Source organism: Harpia harpyja, chromosome 5, assembly GCF_026419915.1.
Source record: "Harpia harpyja isolate bHarHar1 chromosome 5, bHarHar1 primary haplotype, whole genome shotgun sequence".
Classification (NCBI taxonomy): Eukaryota; Metazoa; Chordata; class Aves; order Accipitriformes; family Accipitridae; genus Harpia; species Harpia harpyja.
The window spans coordinates 57,502,796-57,515,411 of record NC_068944.1 but is presented as its reverse complement, the minus strand read 5'-3'; the positions used below and the strand labels follow the sequence as shown (position 1 = coordinate 57,515,411).

The window sequence follows — 12,616 nt, the reverse complement described above, 5'->3', positions numbered from 1 at the left end:
CTTAGTTAAGTCACAGCCTACCTTTAGCTAAAAATCAGTGTCATGTTGCTGCTTTTATAAACATAAGAGAATTATAAAACATCAAGAAATACAGAAAAACTTAAATACACCAGATTAGTCAGAAGAAAAAATACAGTCAGTTAATGGTACATTAAATACGTGCATATTAATATTTAGTAAAGTATATTTAAATATCACAAAGTAAATATATTATTTTTAAGCCACTATCAAGGCTTTTTTTCCAGGACTGTTTCGGGCAGGGGAAGGATTTGTTTGGTCCTTTCTTATGTGTTTTTAAAATATGGCAGTTTTGCTCCCTCTTCTGGTTATGTGCCTGAAACACGTTAGAAACAAATGCAATACAGCTGGCCTGCTGGCCTATTCAAAATACACCTATTGATAATATCTCAGAAAAATAGCTCTACTGAGTCACCTGTTTGGTTAAGCACTGCAGGTTTATGTTGGCAGGACTGATTTAAGGCAGGAGAAAGGGTGCAGAGAGCCTGAGGGAGACGAAGACACCATGTAAAGATACCACTGATGTTTCTGTAGCTTCTTGAGGCACCAGTCACAGGAGACTGGGGATCCAGTACCCTGGCTAAGCATTACTACACACCTGTTCTGCTCATATGCCTTTCCCCCAGCATCCACGCCCAGTCTGCTGAGGACCAGACACTGGGCTAGACGGATTTCTAGTCAGAACTGGTATGGCTATCCTCATACTGCTATGAAAGGCAAACACAAAGAAAGCCAAAATATCTCCAGAGTCTAATGATTAATGAGTTTAAATAAGGCAAATTACAAGTAATGGCCAACATAAATGTGGAGCAAAATGCACACCTCTGCTCTGCACCTCTCTTCCATAGTCTCTGCTCAGTTTGTGTTGCCCATTCCCTGGGTGCCAGCGAGTGCTCTGTGCGTGCAAGGAAAAGTGAACAGCCTACAAATCCACCCTACAGAATGCGGGATGTAAGTTTTAGCTTGGTATAGTGGGGTTTTTTCTAGGTTATTTTTATTCTTTACTGTAAAAGGTGCAATCTTATAGCAAGTCTTCAAATATTTTCTACGCAGAAAGGTAATTTATTATTATGTGACCATACATCTCTCTCACACACACACAAAAAAAAGCTCTGCAAGTAATCACAGGTGTTCTACCCTTTTTAAGTGCAGTTAAGATTGAAGTTTATGACACAATTCTAAAATGTTAAAAAAATTATTCAGTTAAAAAATGGTTCTGAAAATAAGCCAGTAGTTTTAAGCACAAATACCAAGCAATAAAGAAAATAAAATAAATGGCTTACAGAAAGATGAAAAATATAGATTTGTTTCTTCAGAAAGCTCTAGGTTCTTCAGAATATCAATTACTACTAATTAATAACAGGTAAGTTTTCTTATTGCTCAAATTTACATGCAAATTTAAATGCAAATTTTACATGCATTTTTATATGCAAATGCTGTCCACAGCAAAACACCTGTGCTATTTTTCAGCATTACTTATAAAATATTACATTAGTAACCAGACAAACTATGTTTGACTAGCAGACAAAATGACATCACTTTGTCATGTACCAGTCTTAGAAATGTTACTTTATATTGTGATGTAGTTTTGAAAGATGCCACCTCACATTTTGTATAAATAAGTCAAATTTGAAGCTGTTTATGGACAAGTTAGTAGTTAAGACTCTTTCTCATCTGTCATATTTCCCTGGTAGTTTTAGAGCTAAATTCATAAAATAGTCACCTATATCATAAGGAATTTCAGCAGAATGTAGGTTCTTCAGTCTGGAGAATTTGCATCTTATGGGTACTTTACTTCTACTGTTTTGTGTTGTTCTGTTGGGTTTTTTTTCATTTCACCACTTTCTCAGGGTGCAGATTGCAGTTATGGGCCTGCCTACAACCACCACCGTCTCAACTGGTCTATACCTTACTTAAACCTTACTTTGCTTGAACTAGAATTAAAATGTAGGATTATGCTAGGTACTCATAACACATATGTATATGTTAAGTATTCTCACAGCCCACATGAAACACATATTCAGTATAATTTTTCATGCAAAATTCAGAAGCTGTTACGGTCTCTTAGTGAACTCTACAGTCAGTGGGCTGGGGGAATAGAGAGCACACAAGGGACTCAGGGCAGTCATGTTTAGTAGTTCAGGCAAAGCATAGGCCCCATTTCCAGGAATCCCAAATGGTCTTACATGGAAGAAGCTGCTCAGGTCAGCCAGCAGGATGAGAGTTCCCTCTGGCATGACAGCCACATGCTTGTTTTTCAAAAAAGTGTATGTATACACTATTTCTGCAAGTCAGTTAAGCAGGTCCATCTGTCATCTCTTCTTTGACTGGGGTCCCTTTATTCTGCCTAGTTTGCACTTCAGTCACCTAAATTCTTTAGATTGTGTCTAAACTGTGCAGCAAGTCTGGAATACAGCAAACTTTCAGTTCTAGTCCTCCAGGCATCCAGACTGCTCACGGAGTTGTGGGGCTCCCACGCATGCAGAAACCAGAGTGCATAGAAAGGGGAGGACTTGGTGAATTGGGTCTTATCTTAGTACAGACTCATGATACAAATAGGCTCCAGACACTTCTCAACCTGGGAGATGAGAACTGGAAAGCATTCCTGATTCCCATAATATAGACAAAGCTCTTGTGTAATTATGTAAAATATTCTAACAAGTGAGGGAACTGATAACCTGAAAGGCTTAAAATTTTGCTTTGGTAACTCTATCATCTTTTATGTGCCGTAAATTAAGACAGTAAAGGACAGAATTACCTGGAGCCTTTTCTCACAAACTCAAATGATCAAAAGGTGTCATATAAAATACATGAAAGAGAAATGCAAAAGACCTGAGGAAAAATTGAAAGGGATAGTGGTTTTGGTAATAAATATGTGAAATCGAGTATTAGGCACAGACCATTCTTTTGGAGTAAAAGAGCTCTGCAAAAGAAACTTCTAAAACATAAAATGGTCACCTCAGAAATTAATATATATATGAAAACAAACTATTTTAAATACCAGTTAGTAGCATTTAGTTTATTGTGCAAAGTACATCTTTCAGGCTCTATAATTAAGTATATAAAATACTGGTTTTGTTGAAGGAGTGGAAGATAAACTGAGAACAAAACCAGCTTTAGCCTAACTTAATCACTGATTATTGGTTTGTCAACCTTGTCAAGTCAGTGGCAAAAGCCTCTAACTTTACCAGGATTGAAATTTGGATCTTAAAAGTATAAGACACTGAGCTATCTGGTAATTAGCATGCATTACAGTTACAGCAGCAGACTTCCAGCAACTGAATTAACTCAGGACTATGCTGGCGCAGCCACTAGAGTAAGGGGGGTGACCCTGTGCATTGCTCTGCTGGGCTGCTGACACAGTGCCCTCCCTGCAAAGGCACCTCATCCAGCCCGTCTACACTGGATAATAAGTGGCATATTAAAAATGGTGTGGTCTTCCCTGCAACACAATGAACTAGCACAGGCAAAACTGCATCCCTGCTCTCCTGATACCTGTATTCCCTCTGCTAAGTTATTTTAGGGAGAAGAAAGCTAGGAATAACCTGTAATAGTGTAACTGGGGCTATTCCCCACATGGCCTCCTGGTAGAGGTGGAAGTGTAAGAGTGAATATCCGAATTTTAATAAAGCCAAGGCACTATCTAGATGATATTTCATTCACTGGCAGAAGATACTGATGAGACAAAGTCTAAATGTAATATGGCTTTAGAAGTACTTGGAAAAATAATAACAGATTTCTTCAAAATGATCAAAGCAATTTAGAAGCATGAACTGGAATAAAACTTCAAAATAAGCTGTGGTTGTTCATTGAAACTTTCCTGTTCTATTTTTAGATAATAAATCTAAATCTCCATGTTAACATTTCAGTGCTTTGAATTAAGCTTATTTCTACAGCATTTGAAATAGAAAAGAATATCAAACATAATAAGAACTAGACAATAGAGATGATTGCTAATAACATCAGCCTTTCTTTACCAGTATATGCTAACTAAAATGGTCCAGCTCTCCCGTGACTAGCAAAAATGTGCCAAACTTGTAAAATATACAGCCAAGTGACACAGAAGTACATAGACATGGTAAAAAGTGGAAGACTGCAATTTTGTAGATGTCTGCAAACTGTACTTGGTCTCATAGGGCAAGGCAGACTGGGAATACCTAAATGAGCAAAAGTACAGAAACAATTCCACTAGTTCTAAATAGGCAACGTGATCATGTATCTAGGTGGTGTAAACTACATCTTCAGTAATACAGTTAGCTGTAAAGAAAACCAAATCTGGAGCTTTTGATTCCAAGAAAGATTTTTAAAACCATAGGTGAAAAAAATTATTTTAAATGCAAGAAGTAAAACAACACATTAAAATTAAACATACATGAACTTGCTAATTTTGAGCTAGTAGAACTAAGCAACACACACATGCAGCAAAAAATAAGCAAAATTTCTCAAGCACCCACAAGTCACTAGCGACATCATCATCAACTTGCCTTTTCGCCCATTAACAGGTGGGTTTTGATGTTTTTCCTCATCATCTTTATAACGTTAAAAACAGACAACGATGATTAACAATTGGAACAGCTACTATGATGAACAACATAACTATAGCACACACAAATATTTTGCAGACTATGTTAGCACAATTCCATGCACTATGCTTGAGTTATCACAAAACACACAGAGTGAACAGCACAGAGTACACACACCAGTGAACAATACACACTTAGAGACAAAACCATAACAAAAGCAAGAAAAATGTAAACTGTACTATAATGAAAAATGGGAAGGCAAAGATCTTAAAGAACACTTTGGGTGCTTAAGTGAAAACTAAATTAAAAAAAAAAAAAATCCTGCTTTCCAGCTCCCAAATCTTGAAATTACTCTAGCATCCAGATTTCTGAACAAGTAATGAGTCCTACCACAGTGATTATTCCTGCCTTTGTTTTAAGAAGAAAATAGTGATCCAGATTTTCTTCCCTTAAATAACAATGGGAATAGGGTCCAGGACACAAGATTCCAAATAAACTGTGATGCAGGCACTTACACTTTTAAGTAGGGATGGCATTTTAGCCATACTTACGTTTAGCTAGTAATTTTTCCTACCAGCTAGTACTAAATGTGTTTCTTGCTTAGCTTGTCACTTTTCTGGGCCACCCTTCTGGAGCACTTAATTCTCTCTACGTAACTGCAGTAATAGCCTCAGTGCATTATCCTTCCCTGGGCTTCATTCCACGGGCCTTGAGGTATGTACCACACTGCCTACTTTTAGGCAGCTAAGTTTAGCATTGGTCTGGCCCCAAATATTTATAGCCAGAAAAGCTTGTCTGTGCTGCTCTTCCGCATCCACCAGAGCTGATGTATTGTCACAGACAATTATTAACAGGGGTAACAGAATGTAACTTATTAACAATGCATGTAAATGCACATTTATGCTTTCATGAGTCTTCCTTTGAGAAAGAATCTTAAGAGCAGAAAAATGGTGGTTGAAAAGGTCTATAGATCTCTGCATGTCTTTGAACTTGTACAGTCTGTGTTTTCTGAAATTAGAAGGTAAAGTTGTTTATTTTAATCACATGGCATTTGAGTTGAAAAAATATTTGCATCTGATTGATTTGATCATCATCTATCAGTTCTCATCACAATAACTTCCTTTTTCTACCAACTGAACTGTCTTCCAAGCAGGATGAGGGACATTATACATAATATTAAAAGTATTGCCATGTAATGCAGTTTCCTACTATTTTTGTTCAGCATCATCAGTCCTCCTACACAAACTGGGGAAAAAAAAGTGTCATGATACAATAATGTTTACTTTCCCTGCTTGTAAAAAGTATCAATGCAAAGTAGAGGGTACCACATCTAAGGGGTGTCCTCCCAGATCTGCTAAGGCTATAACTTGATCATAGTGACAGAGTACTTTCATAAAGAGGGATAAAAAAAAGTGAAAAAGTTAAGTGATTTTTTGCAGGTTGAACTATTTTAAGCATTCACAAACTGATAAATAAACTATGCTATATTGAATTTCTTTGTCTTGTTCTTACATAAAATTATATAATTATTATCTGGATTTTGACTTTTAATATCTTTACAAGCTGGCTGGTAAAGCTTCCCTACATGCTCAGGGGAAAATGTTTCTAAAGGACATAGGCACTTGTGGTCAGACAGACCTGCCTTGACCTCTGATTCCTGAACTCCAGTATGCTTGTTTTCTTCATCTCCTGCTGCATTTGTATAAGCAAGGTATGACAGGGGAAAAAAAGCAAGACAAAAACATGCATGCTTTGTTACACGCTGTTCAAATAAAAGATAAACATCAAACAAAAGACATTCACAATAACATACAAACCCTCAGTCTGTGGCATAAATTATTTTTTGAGTGAATCAGAGATTAAATAAATCCTTGTGTTATTTTCATTAATATCTCTGGTTTACTCCAATGAGATCCGTCTGCAAGTAATGATGGTCATATGCAGCCCTTAATATCCCTTGTTGCCAATTTCTTATTAAATTATTGAAGCACTGGGAAGCAGACAATAAGTGCCAAAGCAGAGAAAGCAGACATGTATTGGTAGACGATTGGTTTAAAGGCATCTTCTGCTTGGATTTACTTTAGTTTTTCTAGAAATAAAAGTCCAAGCCTCTATTCTTGAAGAGCATATTTAAAATTGTGTATAAATCGTAAGCAAGTGGGCATACTCAGTACCTTAATAAGTGTGGAAGAAACAATGCAAATGTTTTTCCAGCTTGGAAAAAAATCCTCAATTTGCCAGACAATATGCTTTTTACCTGGATTTCAGAGTAGTTAGAATTCAGAAAGAAAGACACTTTTCCATCAGTAACTACAGTCGCCTAGAGCATATCTAAATATTAGAGAACACTGAAATAGTTGGAAACAATGGTGACAATACGGTTAATGATAAGCAACATAAATATATTTCTTTTATGTTATTAATAAAGTACCACAACTTTCCCTTGTGACAAAGCTCATCTAATACCAGGGTAACAACAGTAATGATATAGTACAGTGTTGAGCTGAATAACTGGTCTACCATATGCCTGCTTTAATTTAAATGTCTGTTATTCATTAAACACTGTTTTGATGTGATGCAATACCCTGTAGTTTTTCAAGGTTCAGGTTCTGATTACTTACTGATTTTTTGTATTCTCTGTCCCCAGTTTTTTTTCTAGTTCTGTCATTACTTGTATAGGTTTATGTGCAACTAAATAGCTCATTGAATTATTTGACTTCAGGTTTAGCTAGCATGTAATAATAATTTTAAAACTACTTGTTCTAACAGGTTATTGTTGTTAGGGGGAGTGATTTAGGCTATAATCAAAGCCAATGCAATGGAAACTAATCTCTACATAGATTTCTGCTCTATAATTCTGTGTGATAAAATCATGTCATTTAAATTCCAGTTGAAATCATGACATTGAAAATTCCAATTAAAATATTCATCACAGACACCACCTATACAGTCAACCTTCTCTCATAGAAAAGAATGTATAGAAGGTGTGCCAAAGACTTTAAAAAATCTATTCCAGTAGAATTGAACTAAAATGTTCTTGGCACGTTGGTACCCTGAAACATAAATAAACATCAGCTATTATGAGCACAGCTGTATGACTCCTTACTCATTTTTCTTTATGCCCTTTGTAGTCTCAGACCTAGACATAAGACCTGCAACTGGCATAAAGAAGGAGGTGTGTAATTCTTCCTTTTGCCAATCCAAGAGAAAATTATGAACCATTACCTCCCTTGAAAGGTCAGAACCTTTCAAGTAAGCACCCTAAGCCCTGTGTTATAGGTAATGTTTGTTCAAGTTTTTCTATGGAAATTGTACTAATGCAAATAAAATATTTTAATATTCTTCAGGGGCTGAGGACTCTGCCTCCTCTCAGGAGAGTGAACTAAGCATCCACAAGTAAAACCCAAAGGTATATTTTTTCAAATTCCTAGCTGAAATCAAAACCCCAAGGTAGATTCATGCATTATCCTAAGGCAGCCTTGTTACTGATGTTAACGAAGCTATTCTCCTTACTTTCCCATCAAGTGCACATAATGCGAGCTACCCTGTGCAAGCATGAAGGTGTCTAACATCATACAGTCAGTACCACAGAAACATCCACACAAAAAGTGGGTGGGTGCAAAGATATGTACCTTCAATTTTTAGACTGTTGTGTTTGACTAAGTCATCAAGTCAAGGCCAAGTTGAAGGTAGTCCAAGTTCCTACCCTATATTATATACATGTGATCAATCACCTTTTACAAAACAAACTACCTGTATGCCATATATTTTTAAAAACCTGTGAGATCACAGCTGATAGAGTATGATAGAATTACAACCAATGTGAATACATGTTCTCTGCAATTGCATTATAAGTCTTCCTCTGTCTCCCATCAAACTATGATAGAGCACTGGAAAACAGACAATAAAATTCCTTCTAATTTTGCAAAATTATGTCTCATTGAACAGAGAAATTGTATTCTGAATGAGACAAAACCCCTCAAAATAAGCAGTATGTCTTTCTGTCAATATTATCTGTGATTTCACAACCATCAGAGTGTCTCAGAAATTTGCACTCCATACTGCATGAGTTGCAGCAACAATACAATTGACAGTATATATATTTTCTTTTTAAAGATTTGTAATTGTATCTGAGAGATATAAAAACTGGAGTCATGGCTGATGATAGCTATCCCTGATTAAACCTAATCAACTACCCCTGTTAATTCCATTTGTAGACAATTTTATTCTGGAATAAGATCACCCATACCTGAAGTTAAGAGGGGACAGTTAATCAGCTTTAATGTCAGCTTTAACAGCTTCTGAAATAACTTTCCCAAGACACAAGATTATTATGAGGTCACGTATTTAAAGTCTGTACCATAGAGCATAAATAGAAGGGCAAATCCTCACTGAGCTCTACTATTTGCTAAATTTCTGAGCACTTCATTTTTATACTTGAAGGTTTTATTACATTTGTTTGGCTTGACATAATTTTCTCATTTTTATGGTTGGGTGGATGGTTGGGGTTTTTTCGTAGGGATGAAGAAAGAAAAGGCTATGTTGATTTTTAAGAAGAAAAGGAAAAATCTATATTAGGAAAAAATTCTCTCTGATTAGTAATTAACAACTGAAAGGGCTAATACTGAATGCTTTCGAGAGCACTTTATGGTGTTCCATTTTAATCAGCAGCAAGCAGTCATTGAGTTCCTCCTTCTAGCAAGGCAAGTAAGAACAAAGAAATATATTATATCCACATACAAATAAAAAAAATCTTGTTAACCCTTAAGAACTATAAATATTCCAGTATTCACTTATTGTCTATAGTGCTAATAATACAGAACATTTAAGAGTACATAACCATTTCCCTGCTAAAAAGAAGTTTAATTTAATACTATTGTTTTTCTACAAATGTTCATTAGAAACAAGAAATCTCTATCTCTAGCATAATTTAAAAATATACAAGGAAAAGTTCAGCTAAAAAAATGTCTTCTGGCATTTCAGTAGTGAAAATCCAGGAAAACCTTAAGTGGTCCCAGACTTCTTTTCAGAACTATTTTCCAGCCATCTAACATGAAAATATACTAAACTAACAAAGTCTAAAGCAAAACCCAAACTGCTTAGGCGCTTATGCTATATTCTGGTTAGATAAGATAATGACATGCACTTCAGAGATACCCCGTCTGTCTTCTGAATGGGTAAATCTGATACTGGCAGCAACACAGCTGTGGGAAGCTAAGAAATTAGCCAAAATGTCATGACCATAAGAGATTGTAAATGCAATGTAGCTAATGGTATATGTATATTCTCCTACTAAGCATGTGGGACACTGAGAAAAAGATATATAGGTCAATACACTACTCCTAGAAATGGTCCTTCATAGCTAGTCACAGCTAGATTTCTCAAAAAAACCCCCAACTTCTCTGGCTATTGAAGAATTCTGAAATAAATTATTCTGGGGAAACCTAGTTGCCCTGGAGCAAAAACCTGCAACCACATAACACAGTTCACTGAACTAAATCACCCCAAATCAATGTCTTTTAATTCTGATCCTAATCTGGAAAGCAGTTACCTGGAGGTTTTTTTCCTGTAGATTCCCTCCCTTCCAGTTCTAGTCACATAGCCATAAACACACAATATTCCACATTATACTGAGCGCTGTACTGTGACAAAAAATCTCCCCAACTGCAAATTACTCCCTTATTTCTACTTGAGTCCCTGCATTTCTAGTACATTTTAAGAAATGGTATGCAGTTTCAACCTTGTAACAAATACAGATTATTCAAATGTATACAGACTAAATGAGACTACTGTAGGAGTTAGAAACGTAGAAGTTTTTCTTTTGTCTTTTACAAAACTGAGATGACTTCCAGTTCCTTTTTGTCTGTAATGCATCTTTTATTAACTCTTTTCTCCAGTATGATTTTAACTTAATCTGGTCAACAATAAAATCCTTGATTTCAAAATACAGAAAGGTTAACCTTCACAGCATGTTTCCACACAATATAAAATTCCCTCTCTCATTTAAGTCAAGTATATGCTTCTATAATTACAGAAAGGACTACTCTGTGACAATGACATCTTCCGGTACAGTCATATAGCCTTCCCAACAACAGAAAACTGTTTCGATTATCACCAGGGCATATAACAACATATCAAAATCTACTCAAATGTCTGTCAAGTTTTCAGGTTTACTTGCTGCTTTATTTGTTAAATAATAACATAAACCCCTTCTACTATAGTCAGCATTTTTGATTCTACTGAATTTCAGTTTTTAAGACTGGTACTTCATTTGGTTAAAATAACTTTTTGTAAAATTCAATTCTCCACAGTAAAAAACCTGCTATTAATCATAATTACGTTCTGTTACTGACAGAAGTTAGGTAATCTGCTGTTCTTGTAGAGCGTTATTCCTTTTAAAGAAAATTATTATTCCCCTTAAAGAAAAGGATTAGAAAATGCTAAAGAAGGATAGAAAAAGCCTCAAAGTAGAACTATATTGTTATTAGAATATGAGCTCTTAATTCATGACAGAAAATTCTATAGAATACTGTGTGAAAGCTGTATCTATGGTTTATGTTTTTAACTACAATGTTTACCACATTTATATGTGTAAAATTCAACATGAAATGTATCTAGTTACTGTATCTTGAGTCACTGATGATGCTTTGATTGTATATTAAAACTCCAATATCTGTGGATTTGGCAATTTTCCATAACCCAGATTTTCCAAAAGACTACTTTAGACAGAGGTACAGGAAAATATTACTCAGTCTTCAAGTAAAAACAGAGTTCCTCAAGTCCCAGCAGTACTTACCAGAGCAAACAATTCTAGCACTCCTATAAAAAGTAATTATTTTATTGTGTTTATTATATTTCTCTCTATAGAACCTAGGATCTAAATAAGACTGCTACCCTCTCTAATCAAACACAGTAAAAATATGCAGTACTTCACAACTGCTGCCCTAAAGAGCTCACAGTCTAAATAGATATACTAAGCAAAGAGCAGGGTAGACTGGTAAAACATGAAAGCACGTACAGCAATGACAGCAAACGTCATGTGATTAGATGTGATTATTTCCTGGCATATCTAGACTGTACTTCATATAAGCATTTCACAACACGTAAGACAACAAAGAAATGAATATATTAGGGTGATGATCTGAGAAAACAGAGTTTTCTTTTCATGAAGTTTTGCTTCCAAAATGGAAATAAACACTGTAAACATTGTAAATACTAAATTAAAAAAGTCTGATGACACAGTAATACTACATATAGACCCTCAGTGGTATAACCAAGGACTGCAATTGATATCTTGTGGCTTGCTATTAAGCAAATTAAATTGTTTTAATGGTATAAAATATAAGGGGATTTAATTTTAAGTGAAAGTATTATAACTTTTTGAAAGACTATCTTGATCCAATTAATTTTTGCTCCTATATTATTTGAAAATTACCTACTAATTCAGGAACTGTATAACATTATAACATATTTGCAATAAAAACATTGGTCTGATAAAATGCATGGCTAACATTAAACATGTCAAATAGCCTCAAATGCTTAAATTTAAATATAAGACTGAAGTGCTAATCCTGAAAATGTACATACATATGTATGTTAACTGAAATACTCTTACTTGCTGCACTATAAATCCTTGGTATTTAAAAATGGGTACATGTCTAGGTGCTTTTCTAATGATGATTGTATTTAGATAGTATTATTTATACTGTCTTTTTTTCATGTAGAACCCTGTACAATTTATGAGCCACAGGCCTGAATATAAAAAAGACTAAATAATTATGACAATAATTCTGACTGTGTCTGTGCAATCAAGTAACATCAATTGCAGTTGGGTTTATTTTTCCCTATATAGCCTCTCAAAAAGGCTTTCAGGTGAAAAACAAACCCTCCTTTATGTACAGACCTTCATAAGATTCTATCTCCTTGTCTCCATTGTCTAGGGAAAGTAACAAAAACAAAACAAACAAACAAAAAAAGGGAACCAAAGCACAGGGGTTAAAAACAACAGAAGTTTTATAAAAGATACAATATACGTGTTAAGAAGGATTAAAAAAAGGAGTGTATATGGCCATTTA

The 12,616-nt window shown here is 35.2% G+C and overlaps 1 protein-coding gene across 50 annotated transcripts in view; it reads right to left on the bottom strand.

Annotated features, from left to right (window-relative positions):
* Window positions 1-12,616, bottom strand: part of RIMS2 (regulating synaptic membrane exocytosis 2) — a 493,527-nt gene that overhangs the window by 127,653 nt on the left and 353,258 nt on the right. For 42 of the 50 annotated variants that reach the window (XM_052787016.1, XM_052787021.1, XM_052787004.1 and 39 more), the window contains 3 exons: window positions 12,445-12,477; window positions 6,180-6,233; window positions 4,503-4,547 (listed from right to left, as the gene is read on the bottom strand). The exons of 3 other annotated variants lie outside the window; for them this stretch is intronic. In XM_052787016.1, coding sequence (XP_052642976.1) covers window positions 4,503-4,547; window positions 6,180-6,233; window positions 12,445-12,477 — 132 coding nt within the window. The remainder of the gene's footprint in view (window positions 1-4,502; window positions 4,548-6,179; window positions 6,234-12,444; window positions 12,478-12,616) is intronic. 5 more of the 50 variants (XM_052787022.1, XM_052787023.1, XM_052787025.1 and 2 more) reach the window with 2 other exon arrangements.